This window comes from Notamacropus eugenii, chromosome 2, assembly GCF_028372415.1.
Source record: "Notamacropus eugenii isolate mMacEug1 chromosome 2, mMacEug1.pri_v2, whole genome shotgun sequence".
Taxonomy (NCBI): Eukaryota; Metazoa; Chordata; class Mammalia; order Diprotodontia; family Macropodidae; genus Notamacropus; species Notamacropus eugenii.
This window is the reverse complement of record NC_092873.1, coordinates 42,827,277-42,842,313: the sequence shown is the minus strand read 5'-3', so window position 1 is coordinate 42,842,313 and position 15,037 is coordinate 42,827,277. Positions and strand designations below refer to the sequence as shown.

General features: G+C 45.0%; 1 protein-coding gene across 4 annotated transcripts in view; it reads left to right on the top strand.

Moving 5' to 3' along the window:
* RABGEF1 (RAB guanine nucleotide exchange factor 1) overlaps positions 1 to 14,272 on the top strand; it is a 39,039-nt gene extending 24,767 nt beyond the window's left edge. For all 4 annotated transcript variants that reach the window (XM_072640068.1, XM_072640065.1, XM_072640067.1 and 1 more), the window contains 7 exons: positions 901 to 1,067; positions 7,510 to 7,676; positions 7,819 to 7,900; positions 8,719 to 8,851; positions 9,905 to 9,996; positions 11,188 to 11,444; positions 13,371 to 14,272. In XM_072640068.1, coding sequence (XP_072496169.1) covers positions 901 to 1,067; positions 7,510 to 7,676; positions 7,819 to 7,900; positions 8,719 to 8,851; positions 9,905 to 9,996; positions 11,188 to 11,444; positions 13,371 to 13,769 — 1,297 coding nt within the window. In that variant the 3' untranslated portion in view covers positions 13,770 to 14,272. The remainder of the gene's footprint in view (positions 1 to 900; positions 1,068 to 7,509; positions 7,677 to 7,818; positions 7,901 to 8,718; positions 8,852 to 9,904; positions 9,997 to 11,187; positions 11,445 to 13,370) is intronic.
* Positions 14,273 to 15,037: the final 765 nt, after the last annotated feature.

Sequence of the window (15,037 nt, the reverse complement as noted above, 5' to 3'; positions counted from 1 at the left end):
AAACCAGGCAGATGGATGGATGAAGGGATAGAGCATGTGTGACAAGCACTCAGCCATGTACTGGGGATGCAAATAAAAACAAATAAGCTAGTATCTGTCCTTAAGCTGACATTCTAACAAGGGAAGACAGCACCTGAAAGGGGGGCTGGAAGGGGTGCAGTGGGGCAACACTCAGTGCTACGGCTGGAGAAAACCAGGAAATGCTTTGAAGACCTGGAACTGAGCTAGAGAAGGCCAGAACTGGCCTATAGAGACTGGGAGGGAGGGGGGCTTCCAAGGCCAGAGCTGACTGGCAGAGGCCAGGGTAGGAGTAGGTGTAGGGGTTCCCAGGGCAGAGACTAGTTTTCTGGTGGGGAGAAAGTAGTGGTAATAGCTAGACATGTCTGAGAAACATTAGTGGTTTCTGAACATAAATTTGTGAAAAATACTTGTTGAGGCCATCTCTTCCTTGCCGATGCATCCTAAGTGTCTTCAGGCCACTGCACCAGGATCCCAGAGGGCCCTTGAGGTTCTCTACTGACTTTTAGAAGTGAAGCAAATTTCAGACATTTGTGCATATCCTGGAATAGAGGCATAAACTGCGGTTCCTGTCCCAAACATTTTGTATTCTAATTAAGGACATGAGACAAATTCAATTCAGCAAATGTTTCCCAACCCCCTGCTGCCTGTGGGGATATAGAGGCACCACTCACCATTCATGGACCATACTCCCCTTGAGCAAGGGGGAAGGAGAATGGTTTTTCCCAGACCTTTGGGATAGATTTAGCACCTGGTTCTCAAATTCTGGCTGTTCCCCAGATCATTGAGTCCAGAGGAAATCCTTTTAGACACACACGGAAAACCCCTTTCCTTGGGACATTCTTGTGAACGTCCCAACTTAGCGTGTCTCCCATGTTGCAGGCTCCAGAGGGAGGAGGAAGAAGCCTTCGCCAGCAGCCAGAGTGGCCAGGGGGCCCAGTCTCTCACCTTCTCCAAATTCGAGGGAAAGAAAACCAATGAGAAGAGTCGAAAGGTGACAACAGTAAAGAAGTTCTTCAGTGCTTCCTCCCGAGGTGGCCCCAAGAAAGGTAACGGCCCCTCCTCTGTCTTAGGGGAGAGGGAGGACTTGGTGGGTTGGGGGCATCCCTGGCTCCTGCTTGGGGCAGAGTGTGAGCCAGTCTCCACACCTCAGGGTACTTTATTTAGAAGTATGCATCTCATAGGGGACAATATTTCAAGGGAAATGGAAATCGAGTCATTTGTATGTAACCATGTCACACATGGGCCTCAGGCTTTCCGATCTTAGCATGGGGTCCCCTTATGGTCTTTCTCCCCTTGTATGTGACTCATCAGAGGACTCTGTCCCCAGGTGACCTTTCCTAGGACTGAGCTAATTTCTCCAGACCAAATCAGCAGATTTGTGGCATTTCCATTGCCTCTGTAAAAACCACCCTTTGCTTGGAGGAAGTTCTAAGATTGGAATCTGTTTAACTGACTTGAGGAATGACCTTTGATGTCACCAGACGAGTGGTTCAGGGGGCTTCAGGGCGCTGCTAGAAGGACTCTCCATTGTTGTGACTCAGTACCCAAGGGGCTCTTGGGGGAGGGTTATTGGGGTGTTCCTGAGATTGTGTGGGAGCCTGGCTTACTACTTGTGAGCATCCCACTACAAGAGGGTTTTCCATTCTTAGAACCCTGGGAGAGACAAGAGTCTCACGTTGGCCTGGCCTAAGGCAAGGGAATGAATGAAACAAGCTCCTCGGGTCCTTACTGGGCTTGGTTTCTGTTGCCATTTTTCTCAGTAAGAAGCAAATTCACTTTCAACTAAAACATAACCTGCTTTAAAAACCCGTCCTCTGGAATATATTGGGAGGAGAAAGGGAGAACTGGAATGGGGCAAATTATCACTCCTAAAAAGAAGCAAGAATAAGCTTATTTAATGGAGGAGGAAAGGGAGGAGGTGAGAGGGAAAAGGTGAAGCTTACTCTCATCGCATTTGGCTTAAGGAGGGAATAACATGCACACTCAATTTGGTATGAAAATCTATCTATAACACTACAGGAAAGTAGGGGAGAAGGGGATAAGTGGGGTGAGGGGGATGATAGAAGGGAGGGCAAATGGGAGGAGGGAGTAGGAAGGGAGAGAAGTTGGAACTCAAAGTTTTAGGAATGAATGTTGAGAATTGTTTTTGCATATAACTGGGAAATAAGATATACAGGTAATGGGGTATAGAAATCTATCTTTTCCTACAAGAAAAGAGAGAAGAAAGGGATAAGGGAAGAGAAGGATGTGACAGAAGGGAGGGTAGACTGGGGGAAGGGGTAATCAGAATGCATGCTGTCTTGGGGTAGGGGGAGGGGAGAGATGGGAAGAAAATTTGGAACTCAAAATTTTGTGGAAATGAATGTTGAAAACTAAAAATAAATTTAAAAAAAGAAAAAAATTCCATTCTCTGTATGATTCGATTGCCCGTCACTCGCCTGGTTTCATGACATTTATTCAAGGTGACATTGGGTGATCTACCGAAGGGAGTCTGTATCTCCAGTGTCTCAGTGAAGAATGTGTTCAGAATGTGAGTCACAAAAGATTACATTTATGATAGTTAGAATCACTGTGATGGGCACAGCTCCCACAGCTCTGGTGAACACGTAGTATGTTATTAAAGCACAGGGACTAGAGCCCAGTTATTGGCTCATTCCTTTCTCTGAAGTCATTTTGTCTATTCTGGGAGAAAACCACCCAGTCTGGAAAACTGGTGAGGTCGGGCTAAGTTGTGTGAGCCAGGATTGGGATAGAGACAGGTTTAAGGGTGTTGGGCTTTCAGAGCCAGGAGAGGGCTCTGGGATCGTCTGGGAAACTCCATTTCATAGAGCAAATGATGGTGCCTCAGAGAAGCTCAAAACATTGGTCATTAGGAACAGGCCTACTGGGATTAGAACCCAGAGCTATGGGGCCCATATGCTCTCACCAAGCTGACGCGAATATGCGTCTGAGGTAGAAATCCCCATGTACAGCCCCAGACTTGGAGTTCACTTTTTGCTGACATGTTTACTGGCCATGTGTTGGGCTCTCCTCTGGGATTTAAAAACAGTGCATGGTGAAGGACTTTTAGGAACCATGTGAAGAGCACAGAGCTTTCTTTCCTTTTTTAAAAATAAAACCCCTGTTGCTTTTGATCTTGAAGCTTTTGCATGGAAAAAATGTCTGTTTATTTATAAATGAGAGTCTTCCTTCTTCCACATCTTTACGGAAAGCTGGAATGAGTGAAGACATCTTTGAAGTTACATTTAAAAAAAAAATTCATTTATTTTTCATTTTCAACGTTCACTTCCATAAGACTTTGAGCCTCCAGTTTTCTCCCCTTCCCTCCCCTCCACCTCCCCAAGATGGCATGCAGTCTGATATAGGCTTTACTTCTACATTCTTGTTAAACATGTTTTCATATCAGTCATTATGGACAGAAGAATCAGACCTAATGGGAGGAACCACTAGAAAGAAGAAACAAAATGAAAAGGAGAGCAGACAGTCTGTTTCCATCAGACTCCAGAGCTCTTTGTCTGAATGTGGGCGTCATTTTCCATCATGAGTCTCTTGGAGTGGTCTTAGATCCTAGCATTGCTAAGAAGAGCTAAGTCTATCAGTTAGTCATCGCACACTCTGGCTGTTACTGTCTGCAATGTTCTCCTGGTTCTGCTCACTTCACTCAGCATCAGTTCATATGAGTCTTTCCCAGTTATAGAAATTACATTTGTGTGTGTGTATTTCAACATTAGAAGAGCTCCTTTTGACAGGAGTCAATTGGGATGCTTCCTGAGCACAGCACCCAACCCCGACCTGGCTGCCTTGGTTGAGCTCTTGTGGAGCCATTGAGCCTGCACAGCCCCAGGCACATTGCTTCTCATGTCCTGGCTTTCTCCTTTTCATTCCCCCCTTACTTGCTCTTCTTGTTTTGGGTGCTTTTCTTGCTCCTGCATTTATTTCAGTGGCTCAGGAGAAAACTCTTAAGCAAGGACAGTTTGGGAGGGAACGAAACGCTGATAACCTACTCAGGGATTTGAAGGAAATTTTCACTCCCGCCTGGGAGATGGCCTCATCTTCTGAAGGTAACCTTGCCTGGCGCTGCCCACTTAGATTGAGTGAACTCACTTAGTTGATTCTGCAGTCTGCAAACTGAGGTTGTGCCAGCTCTGACTCTGGCACCTGGAGGGAAAGATTTCCCAAACCATGCCTGAATACTTGCTTTAAGTGACCTCAGAATGGCTCTTTAAACTCAGTTAATTGCTTTAGATCTCAAAGAGCTATCAGTACAAAGAAGAACTCTACATGTGCCGAGCATTTTGATAGTTTAATAAGCTCATTGGATATGCAAAAACAGTGCTCCAAAGCCCTTTTCTTTAGGACTAAAGTTTTCTGTTCTTGGTTTTGTTTTTTTACACAAACACACACATACACACACACGTGTTCATGTGCTGTGTGTGCGTATATATATATATAAATATACATAATATTTTATATATATATATATTTTAAAGAACTCTGCATGACTTGAAGATATGTATGTGGGCTTTCTCTATTCTGTGACTGTATATCCCTGAAGTGTGTATGCACGGGATATCAATATCACATGTTACAAATGACCAAAATATGCCTTTGGGCATGGGTTAACGTAGGAAAATCATAAAGCAAACATGTCTGAATGTGAGTAAGATAGGAGGTCTAAAAGTCACATTGAAAAACCTGAAAACTTCTCTTTGCATGCTTGTGCACAAGTGCCTGGGTGAAGAGGCCCAGTTGGTATGACTGTGCAGCTGTGCCCCGGATCCCTGCAGTGGCACAACCCTAGTTGCAAACTTGAAAGCTTCCTTCCTTGCTCTGACATCCTCTTCTTGCATAGAGGGGTCTAGCTGGCAAACTGTGGGGTAGGAATGGGGTAGCACTAGACTAGCCCTGGCCTGGCTAGGGCCTGTCCTTCTGCCTTCTTTTTGGTGCCTCCTTCCTCACTTAGCCATCCTCAGTCCTTGGCAGGAATGAGCCTGTTGGAGGGGCTGGAGGAGGGGCTTTCTCGGACTTGCTTTGCTTAAACAGCAAGCTCAACTTCCATGTTGTCTACACCAGTAACCCCCTCAATATTTGTGGATTGATTTTGAATTTGAAAAGACTGCATGATTCATCTATTGGATTTTCTAATACTGGGAGTGGGATCCTTAGAACCTCTGACTTGCTGCTGCTAGGGCCCTGGCAGGCAGTCTCCACTAGAGCTCTGGGCAAAATTGCAAAATGAGTTTCTGGGGGTTTTTCTTTCCCATCTCCTTATGGCCTTGTTCTTGCTTTCCACTGCAAGGCCCTGGCCCCCTCCCAGGTTCTTTCTGTTCCATAATTTTGTTCTTTGACATCCCTTTTCCATCCTCCAATCAAAATTCTCATTCCTTTAGGGGAAGACGACCTCAAGTAGTTGGGAGAAAAAAAATTGACTGAACAGTTTTAGAGTAATTCACACTAAGGTTCCAATGACTGGCTTAACCACCCTAGGAGGCATTTGCATTTAAAAAGTAAAATTTGTTAATTAGAATATCCTCAAATGACAGGAGCATTTGGGGAGGGGGAGGTCCTGCATCCCTTTGGCTTGTACTGAGTAGGTAGCTTACTAAATATTTATGGAATCTGAATATTTTTGCCATTTGGTGCCTGCTGTCCCCTTGTGCAGTGACACAAGTGAAAGAACAGTGGTCAGCAGCTAGACATCTCACTTCTGAAAAGTTGCCCATTTGAGTCTCACAAGAGCTTTGTGAGCCAGGTACTTTTAAGTTTTATTCCTGCCACTTTGTAGAGAAGCCTGAGAAGAAATGACTTGACCGAGGTCTCTTAGCTGGTCAGGGTCAAGTTTGGGTCTTGCTGAGCCCACGTCCAGTGCTTTATCCTCCAAATACTTTTTTGCGTCTCTACAAGTTACTTAAATTTTCCAAGCCTCAGTTTCTTCAAAATGAGAGAATTGGGCTTCCTGCTTTGAATCTGTGATCCCCAGATTCCTGATCTAGTGTGTCAGATTGAAAGGAAATTTAAATTCCTAAGCTCATAAGATTCTTTAAAGCTTTTCAGGAGGTCAGAAAAATCGCTTTTCAGAAGAGAAACCTGCCATTTACCTTTTAAATATCAAATTGTGATTTTAAATTACATGTAAATTTTGTTCTAAATCAAATCGAAAGGTAGCCATAAAAGCACATTTTCTTTCCACTGTACTAATTGGGAATACCTGACTCTGTTGCTTTAGTATGAGAAGGATTAAAGATGACATGAGTTAATGCTGCAGCATCTTAATTGCCAGTTAATACCCTATCAGGGGAGAGGTCAATTTCTCAATTTGATGGTGCCAGTTATTAGAGTGTGTTTCCCACCAACAGCTGGCACATGATTCCTTCATTGAATAAATTAATCACTCTAATTGGGATATTGAGCTTTATTATCTTAAATCTTTATTGAATTTAATTGCGTGAGTTTCACGCATAAAATCCAAAGATGTTAACACCAAGACAGTAGGGGAATAGGTTGATTTCACTTTTTCTGCTTCCTTCACAACTTTATTATTTTTCTTCCTGCCTAAGAAGGACTTCTAAGCTTGCAGGCAGGTGTCCCTAGTTGCCAGGAATGGTTCGTCTACATTTGGACTGGGGTGGAAGCTACAGAATTCCATTGGGAAGACTACAAAGATCTAGTGAGATCCTGCTAGCTGAGATTTGGGGGGGAGGGGGGGAGGTGGCATGGTGGGGTGGTCCTTGTTCTTTGAAAGAGCTCTGACTTTCCCTTTATCCATGTCTGTCACTATAAAATCATCCCTTTTTCTGGATGTGGAAGTGTATTTGTTTTGTGGGGTGGGGAAGGGAAGCAAAAAGGGGTTCATGTTTGGAATGGGCTGATTGGAGAATGTTTTCAGTTTTTCCCCAGCCTCCTAATCTCTCTAAGCCATTTAGGCATGGCCTTTCCTACTGAATGGGACTGACAGGCAGACTGAGAGGTGGGTGAGCTCATTCGAGGCCTTTCTGGGTTAAATTCAGTTTCTTCCTTGCTGCCAAGTGTGGCGTGGGGTATTGAGAGAAGCCAGGCTGGCCCACACAATTCTCTCTGAGTCCTTATGCTTATCTGCCCATTGACTGTTTTCTGAACTCCTGTTTTTTTGAACCCTCGATGGCATTTCAGAGGGCTTGATGAAAGGCACCAAGCCAAATATCCCAATGATATCGACATGAATGTGCTTCACCCATAGTGGGACCAGGGCCCAAACTCTGCCTGGCAGCAGCTTGTCTTTGGATCTGAACACTCCACAGTGTGCTTTCACTAAGTGTCCTGGTCACTACTTGTTTGTGGAAGCTCAGCTTGGTTTAGATAAGTAGTCTCACGTGTAGATGTAAAACAGCCTTAATTCCATTTTAACCTGGGTTATAAATAACTCCAGTGGCCTTAAGTTACACACTTTAAACCATGACTTGCATGGATCATTTCACTTGATGAGCCTGGTGATATTTGCTCTTCCTGCAGATATTCAAGAGACAAAATCCGCAAGCCCTTCCATAAACCGGCAAACTAGCCTGGAAACAGACAGGGTGTCCAAGGAGTTCATAGAATTTCTCAAGCCCTTTCACAGAACAGGCCAAGAGATCTATAAGCAGACCAAGAGCTTTTTGGAAGTCATGCATCACAAAAGGGTAGGTGGCCAGCCATCACAATTGGGCACATTGGAACTGGAAGGTACCTCATCTTCCAGATGGGCCGGGTGAAGGTGTCACGGTCATCAGAGGCCAAACTGCTGACCTTGTCTGATTGTGTCTCATCTGAACTCTGTTGTAGGAACTGAGTATTGAGGAGCAGTCCGAGTGCACCCAGGATTTTTACCAGAATGTGGCCGAGAGACTACAGACTCGGGGGAAAGGTAACAGACCTGCTTGTGGCTCTGTCCTTCCATGTTAGCTAGCACCAGGATGTTGGGTGCCTGCTGGCCACAAGATCTTCTTCCTGTTCCCAGGAAGCTGCTCTTGCTTCCTGGGGTCGACATCAGACCCTTAGTCCTGAGGTATCTCCAGATGAACTTTGCCAGTACAGCCGCATTTATCATTTGATCATAGTAAACAGGCAGAAGAGAAACAAATTGATCGCAAAGCAATTCATGCAGCTGTGTTGTTTGTTGAGCTAGTCTCTCCAGCAGGCACACATTGTGGTGGACCTTCCCAGGGGAATGAGAGGAAGAGCCCAGGCTCAGTCCAGGCATCTCTTCAGCCTGCTGAGATGTTTCTCTTAAGCAGGAAGGATAGCTCCCCACAGTGAGTTCTGGGCCCCAAGCCCAGCTATTGAGAGACGGTTGAGTGTACCCTCAGACCAGACTCCGTGTCCCATGTTCACCTCTTTCTAATCCCACAAAGCAAAACAGGCCAAACAAGGGAGAGAATCACTCTAAAAATCAGTATTAAGAGCTTAGGTCATTTAAAGAAAGAAAGCGCACACGTGTGTGTGTGTGTGTGCGTGCGTGTGTGTGCGCGTGCACGCGCATGTGCACACACACATGTTCACTTGGATGGTTTTACTTCCAAGGTGTATGACTGCCAGATTTCTCCTTTGTCTTTCATGTTACTGTATGGTTACATGGTGAGGTTGATGGTATCATGACACTTTTAGCAACTGAGGGAATGCTAACGAAAAGGTCTCGGCTTGCCCTGGGAATTTCTGATAGAGGTGAACATCTGTATTTCCCAGTACCCCCAGAGAAGATGGAGAAGCCAATGGATCAGATCGAGAAGTACGTCATGACGCGCCTGTACAAGTATGTGTTTTGTCCAGAGACCACCGATGATGAGAAGAAAGATCTGGCTGTTCAGAAGCGGATCAGGTGGGTGTCGTCTTGTTCCTGTCCCAGGAAAAGTCTGGGCTGAGAGAGGGAACTGAGGCTCCGAGAATGGCCTTGAGTCAGGAGGGAAAGTGCCAAACACAGGCTCCACTTCCCTCCCCTGGGCTCACTGTGAGGGAGCCTTGTTACTTCATATGGAAGGATGTCTGAAGTACAGTGGCAGCAGTGATGGAAGTCTAAAGGCAGGGGCCCCTCTGGTCATCCTCCTGGTTCTGGGGATTGCCTGAATCAAGGAGAGAGCTCCAGAGTTTTTGTCTTGTGCATGACACTCTCCTAGGAGTAAGATGCCTTGGTCTACTGTTCCAGCATCTTCACCCCAGCTCCCAGAAATCTCCTCTAATGTTGGGCCTAAACTGTACCCCTTAACAACTTAGAATGGAGAGGGGACATCAGGTCCACAGTCTGTGAACTTGTTTGTGGAGCATTAGGATCCTTGCATTTCATCATAGCTGGTTTCATGTATTTTATTTTCCCTATTTAAAACCATTATTTTGAGAAGAGCTCCACAGACTTCACCATACTGACTCCAAACAGATGAAGAACCTCTGATTTAGCCCAACTTTATCATTTTATAGAGGAGGAATCAAGGCCCGCAAAGTTCCAAGAATATGCCTCATGTTGGCACACTGCTAGGGGGAGGCAGAATTGGCTTTAGAATCCATGTTTTCTGCCTACTGGATCTGTGTTCTTGCAGTGTTGTCCTGTCTGCCATCACTGTCGATGGAGAACACTAGAACACTAGCCTTCTCTGGGACACTTTCATCTCATCTACTAAATGTTTACATTGGTTATTCTTATTGGTGGACTTTTGGTATTTTAAGTACCCTGATGGGAATCCTGCTTGGTCAGATAACAAATACTTATTGAGCATCTACACTGCTGAAGACTCCAGGTTTGATTCCTGGATGGCCTAATTAGACACATTAGCACCCTACTTTTCCTTAACCGAAGAGCCTGGCTAGCTCAGTTGTCCACATACTTAAGAAATTTCTTCCCTGGCATGGCAAATTTCCATTAATTTCTTTCTTTTTATAGAGCCTTGCACTGGGTTACTCCACAGATGCTCTGTGTCCCTGTCAATGAAGAAATCCCAGAAGTCTCTGATATGGTAGTCAAAGCCATTACAGGTCAGTGAAAGAGATCCAAGGGTCAGCTTGTCTGGGAGGGAGGCTGGAGTGATTCATGTTCTTCCTTATGGGCAGTAAGGCCCGAGACTGGAGTGTAGCAAGCATGATGTGCTCAAGGGGGCCCCTGAGTTGGAATTGGAAGGCACGCCCCTGAGTCCCAATCTTCAGTGCTTGGGGTACCCACTTCCTTCTTGTCCACTGAACTAAAAACACCTAGTAAATGGGTTCTTCAGACAGGGCCAGGCACTCAGGCTGCTCAATTTCCCCACAAAACGTGGGCCAGTATTGCCAGGGAATGTGCCCAATGCAGCAGGATCAAATTCACGAATGTAGACGCGGCTTCTGGTACTCATCAGGAAGATGTGCACATGGCTTCCTTTTTCCAGTAGTGGTCACGATTGTGATAAGCCATCCCCAGGCTTTCTCAGTCCTTGTGATAGTGCCATTTGTGGTAGCAAAGCAGAAGTGCAGCCACCAAGTCCACGTAGGCATTGAGCCTCTGACGCTGGCTTCCCTGCTGGTGCCACACTCCAAACCACCAAGTTCACCAGTCCAGACCAGTCTGCCACAAGTCAGCAAGGCTTCTTTTTCTGTTTGTCATATATGGAAATATTTGTGTTTGTTGAATTTAAGTTCATAGTAAAAAAAAAAGAAAAAAATCATTTCAAGTCATATTTTAAGCATTTAGAGATGCACAGTGACATATCTACTCCACTGGGCTCTTGGCCAGTTTAGATCTGAATGGGTTGATTACTGAAGAAGGATTTTTGTTTTGTGGTTGGATTCTGTTATCAAATACAGACTATGCTTTATGTAGTAGCTGTGAGTAAGGGAAGTATATATAAATTGAATAGCTGTCTGATATAGTGTGGGCTGGTACCCCTGGGAAACTGTAACCCAACTGACTTTCTGACTTTGCTCCGTGCAGAGGATGCTGCTTCCCCTTTGTCAGGGGGACATGTGCTTTGGATTCTGAGCATCTGATGCATTGGAAGAGCTCCTTAGTTAGAGGAATCCCCTTAGCAATAATGAGCTTTAAGTGGTAATTAATTCTTTTAGAGCAAATGATTATCTCCTGACTTGTCTAGATTTTCATTCATTGGGTTTTATTTAAAGTGGGGTGAATTTGGGATGAGATGTAAATTATACAGGAATCTCTTGACTGGAGGAAACCTCTTTTCTGTTCTGTAGACATTATTGAGATGGATTCTAAGCGTGTTCCCCGAGACAAGCTGGCCTGCATCACCAAATGCAGCAAACACATCTTCAATGCTATTAAGATCACCAAGAATGAACCAGCATCCGCTGATGATTTCTTACCCACCCTCATCTACATCGTTCTGAAGGGCAACCCCCCACGCCTTCAGTCCAACATCCAGTATATCACTCGTTTCTGTAATCCAAGCCGACTGATGACTGGGGAGGATGGCTACTACTTCACCAACTTGGTAGGTGTTTGGCTTATGTTTCCCTCGGTGCTATAGACTGGGTCAGGCACTTAGTGAGAGATCCACCAGAGGTGCTGACCCAGGCCTCTTTTGACCAATAGTTTACCACTAACTCAAGATGTCTCCCACCACCATGTACACCTCCTCATCCACTGTTTAGCCAGAGCTCTTGTGGTTGGTGATGCTTAATCCCCATGGGGGCCAGTCTCACCTGTTGCAACCTCATTCAGTCCATTTTATAAGGACCATTAAATTAGGCCAAGCTTCTTGAGTTGAGAGACCCATGTTAGCAACAGTCAGGTAAATCTTGGGCCTTGGTTTAAGGGAAATTGGGGTTAACTTTTTTATGCCCTTTTCCAAGGTGACAGTTTGAGCAGAGATTTTGTTTAAAAAACAAAACCAAAAAATACCCTGGTTGACAATTGGTAAGAGGTGAGCTTGTTTTTCACCACGGAAATCTTCGTTAGTTAGGTTATTACTGATTCTGAGAAGGATCATTAAATTTGTTCCCATCTCTGTTTTATTATATATATTGTTGTATTATCTATAACAGGACTTCTTAAACTTTTTGCAGTCATGACCCGTTCAGTGTTTCTTAAACTGTTTAAGAAGCGCTGATCTTTAACACACATTATATTATTTTATACATATATATCTCTGTGTTCTATATTCACACATAGGTGATTGAAGGTCAGGTGTGGAAAGAAGGGCTGGGAGCCAGGTGTCTTCAGGGAATGGTACCATAGTGCCAGGCTTGAAACTGGCCTTGGCAAAGCCGTTGGTTCTCTTTCCTTCTCCATAGCTGGCTCTTGGGACTTCAGTCCTCAAAAGGGAAAGTGGGCTGGAATGAAATCAGGTCATTCCTCTTTTTCTCTTGAGTTTCACGTATGCCAGTTTCTTCAGAATGGGAATGAAAATGTATACTTCATTTCACTAACAACAGCAGATCTCATCCATGCATGGAACAGTGGTGGTTTGGAGGTCTGGTCCTTACCCCATAGGGTTAAAGTCTGGGGGAAGAAAAGAAAACCAGGGAATTCTGCAAGGACTTGGAGGTTATTAAGAGGCTAATTGATGGAACTGGGAGTCTCCTAGGAGCAGAGGACCAAGATTCTTGAGGAAAGGAGGAGCTGAGTAGGACTTAGATCCCACAAATATTTGTTGAACATTGACCCCCGTAAAAGGGCTCTATACCAGGCTATGGGGGTACAAGGACTGCTTTCTCTGACTTTGAGGAGCTCGTCCATTTTAGAAGGAGAGAAGATCTGTCTCCATGGAGTCATTAAATAAGCGTGCAAAACAATTAGTATTTGATGAGTAGGAGAGGAAAATTCTAAAGGTGAAAGGAATAGTGGTTAGGGGCTAGGAGACAAGAAAGAGAGCTTGAGATGAAATAAAAGAGAAGGCAAGGCAGCTAAGTGGCACAGTGGGTAGAGCAGCAGGCTTGGAATCAGGAAGACTCTTCCTGAGTTCAAATCTGCCCTAAAGACACTAACTCACTGGGTAACCCTGGGCAAATCATTTAACCTCGTTTGCCTCAAAAAATTAAAATTAAAAAAAAAAAGAAAGAGAAGGCAACTCTAGATGTGGAAGTGAATGGGAGTGGGATGGGATGGTGAAGCCCCAGTTGGTGAAGCACCTGGGGAGAAGGGCAAGTGATTTCTGAAAGGTGAGGGCAACCCCTCGTGCCCTCCCTGATGTGAGCCCATATGCTGTCTCCCCTCAACCCATTATGTCCCAAACTGGTGGTAAGTGTTGTCACATGTGCACAGTTCTCCTTGAAGAGTTGTTGGGCAGTTAAGGGTCCAGGCCCTTCCATCTCCTGGCATCATGGAGCCTTCTCCCTCTCTCAGCACAGAGGAGACCCCACTTCAGAGGGTTCTGACTTGCCTCTTGGGCTCATGGTCATTCTCTCTCCTTTCACAGTGCTGCGCAGTGGCTTTCATTGAAAAGCTGGATGCTCAGTCTTTGAATTTAAGTCAGGAGGACTTTGATCGCTACATGTCGGGCCAGACCTCTCCCAAGAAGCAAGAGTCTGAGCCCTGGGCTCCTGATGCTTGCCTTGGAGTGAAACAGATGTATAAGAACTTGGATCTTCTCTCTCAGCTGAACGAGCGACAAGAAAGGCTCATGAGCCAGGCCAAGAAGCTTGAAAAAGACCTTATTGATTGGACTGATGGAATTGCAAAGGAGGTTCAAGATATTGTGGAGAAGTATCCCCTGGACATCAAGCCCCCAAGCCAACCTTTAGCAGCCATTGACTCAGAGAATGTTGAGAATGACAAACTCCCCCCACCACTGCAGCCACAGGTCTATGCAGGATGATGCCCATTTGCCCAGGAAGTGTTGGCTAGGACCTAGAACCGAGTTAGGCTGTATGACTCACTTCCTGCTGATGGAAGCCAGCAGAGAAGGAAGGACGTACTTAGGAGGGTTAAGGAAGTACATTTTTCACGGTACAGTTGGGGGGGCAGGGTTAATGTTTAATAAATACTATTTATTTTAGTTATTAAAGTAGGTTCTTATGAGGCTTTTGTGTATTTTTTTAACTGAACCTGCCTTTTCTACACAAAGCCATTGTCATTTTTAAGAAACACTAGCATCATTAACAGATTTTTCTTACTGCTTCCTCCCAGGCATGCACTATGATTTGGTTTTGGTTAAATCATTACTTTAAATGTAAGAGGACAAGGGTCATGTATGTTTGAGAAGGAACCCAGTGGTACTACTGTCCTCATGTTTTGGATTATTTTGTAATTATGAAGATGGAAAATATATTGATGAGTAAATATGTAGAATTGTAAATATGTAAAGAAAATTGGTACTTCTGTGCGTGGTAGTGAGTTTATGTTCTTAGTGCAAATTAATGAATGACTGCCTGCCTTTTTAACACCCACCACTCCCTTTTTGTTCAGCCCTCTTCAGTGAGCCTGGCAGAATTGAGATATTCAGGCCTCCAAGACTAGTCCGTTTTTGTAGCACGGAGCGTGTGCTGACTTTTGTAGTTCTGTCAGCCTGGAGGTCCAGACTCGGCCTAGGACTTTATCAAGGAATGGATTGTCTTTACCTGACGTCATTTCACTATTTATTATGCAGGCCATTGAAAAGTTTGAACCACACTGTTGCCCTCACCTCTGTGTGAGCTTCCGTTGCTCAGGGCAGCTTACGAGTGAAGGCAGCTGGCCCAGGCTTGGGTTGGAGTGATTAAAGAACTGTGTCGAATGATGTGGGGGTGGGGATGGTAGGAGGGGGTAGTGCAGATCATGAGGTGTTAAAGTTGCGCCCAGCCCAGGGCAAAAGTTACTGTGATCTTGGCCTGCACAGAATACCTCCATTGCTGGTCTGGGCGTTGTTCTTATGGACCAGCTGAGACAGCCGTCCTGCACTCCCTGCTCTGAACAAGAAAACAAAGACCTCACCCTCTGTGTCATCAGTTGGCATTAACCACCAAATGGTACATTCCGGGCACTGTGTGTCTTAACCTGGCAATTTGCTGTTTTGTGGAACTCTGTGAGGCCTCCACAGGATGGAGGCTTGTATTTCAGGAATGTCTTCTTGTCTTCTTTTCGGTCCTTGACCAGGGTAAGTCTCAA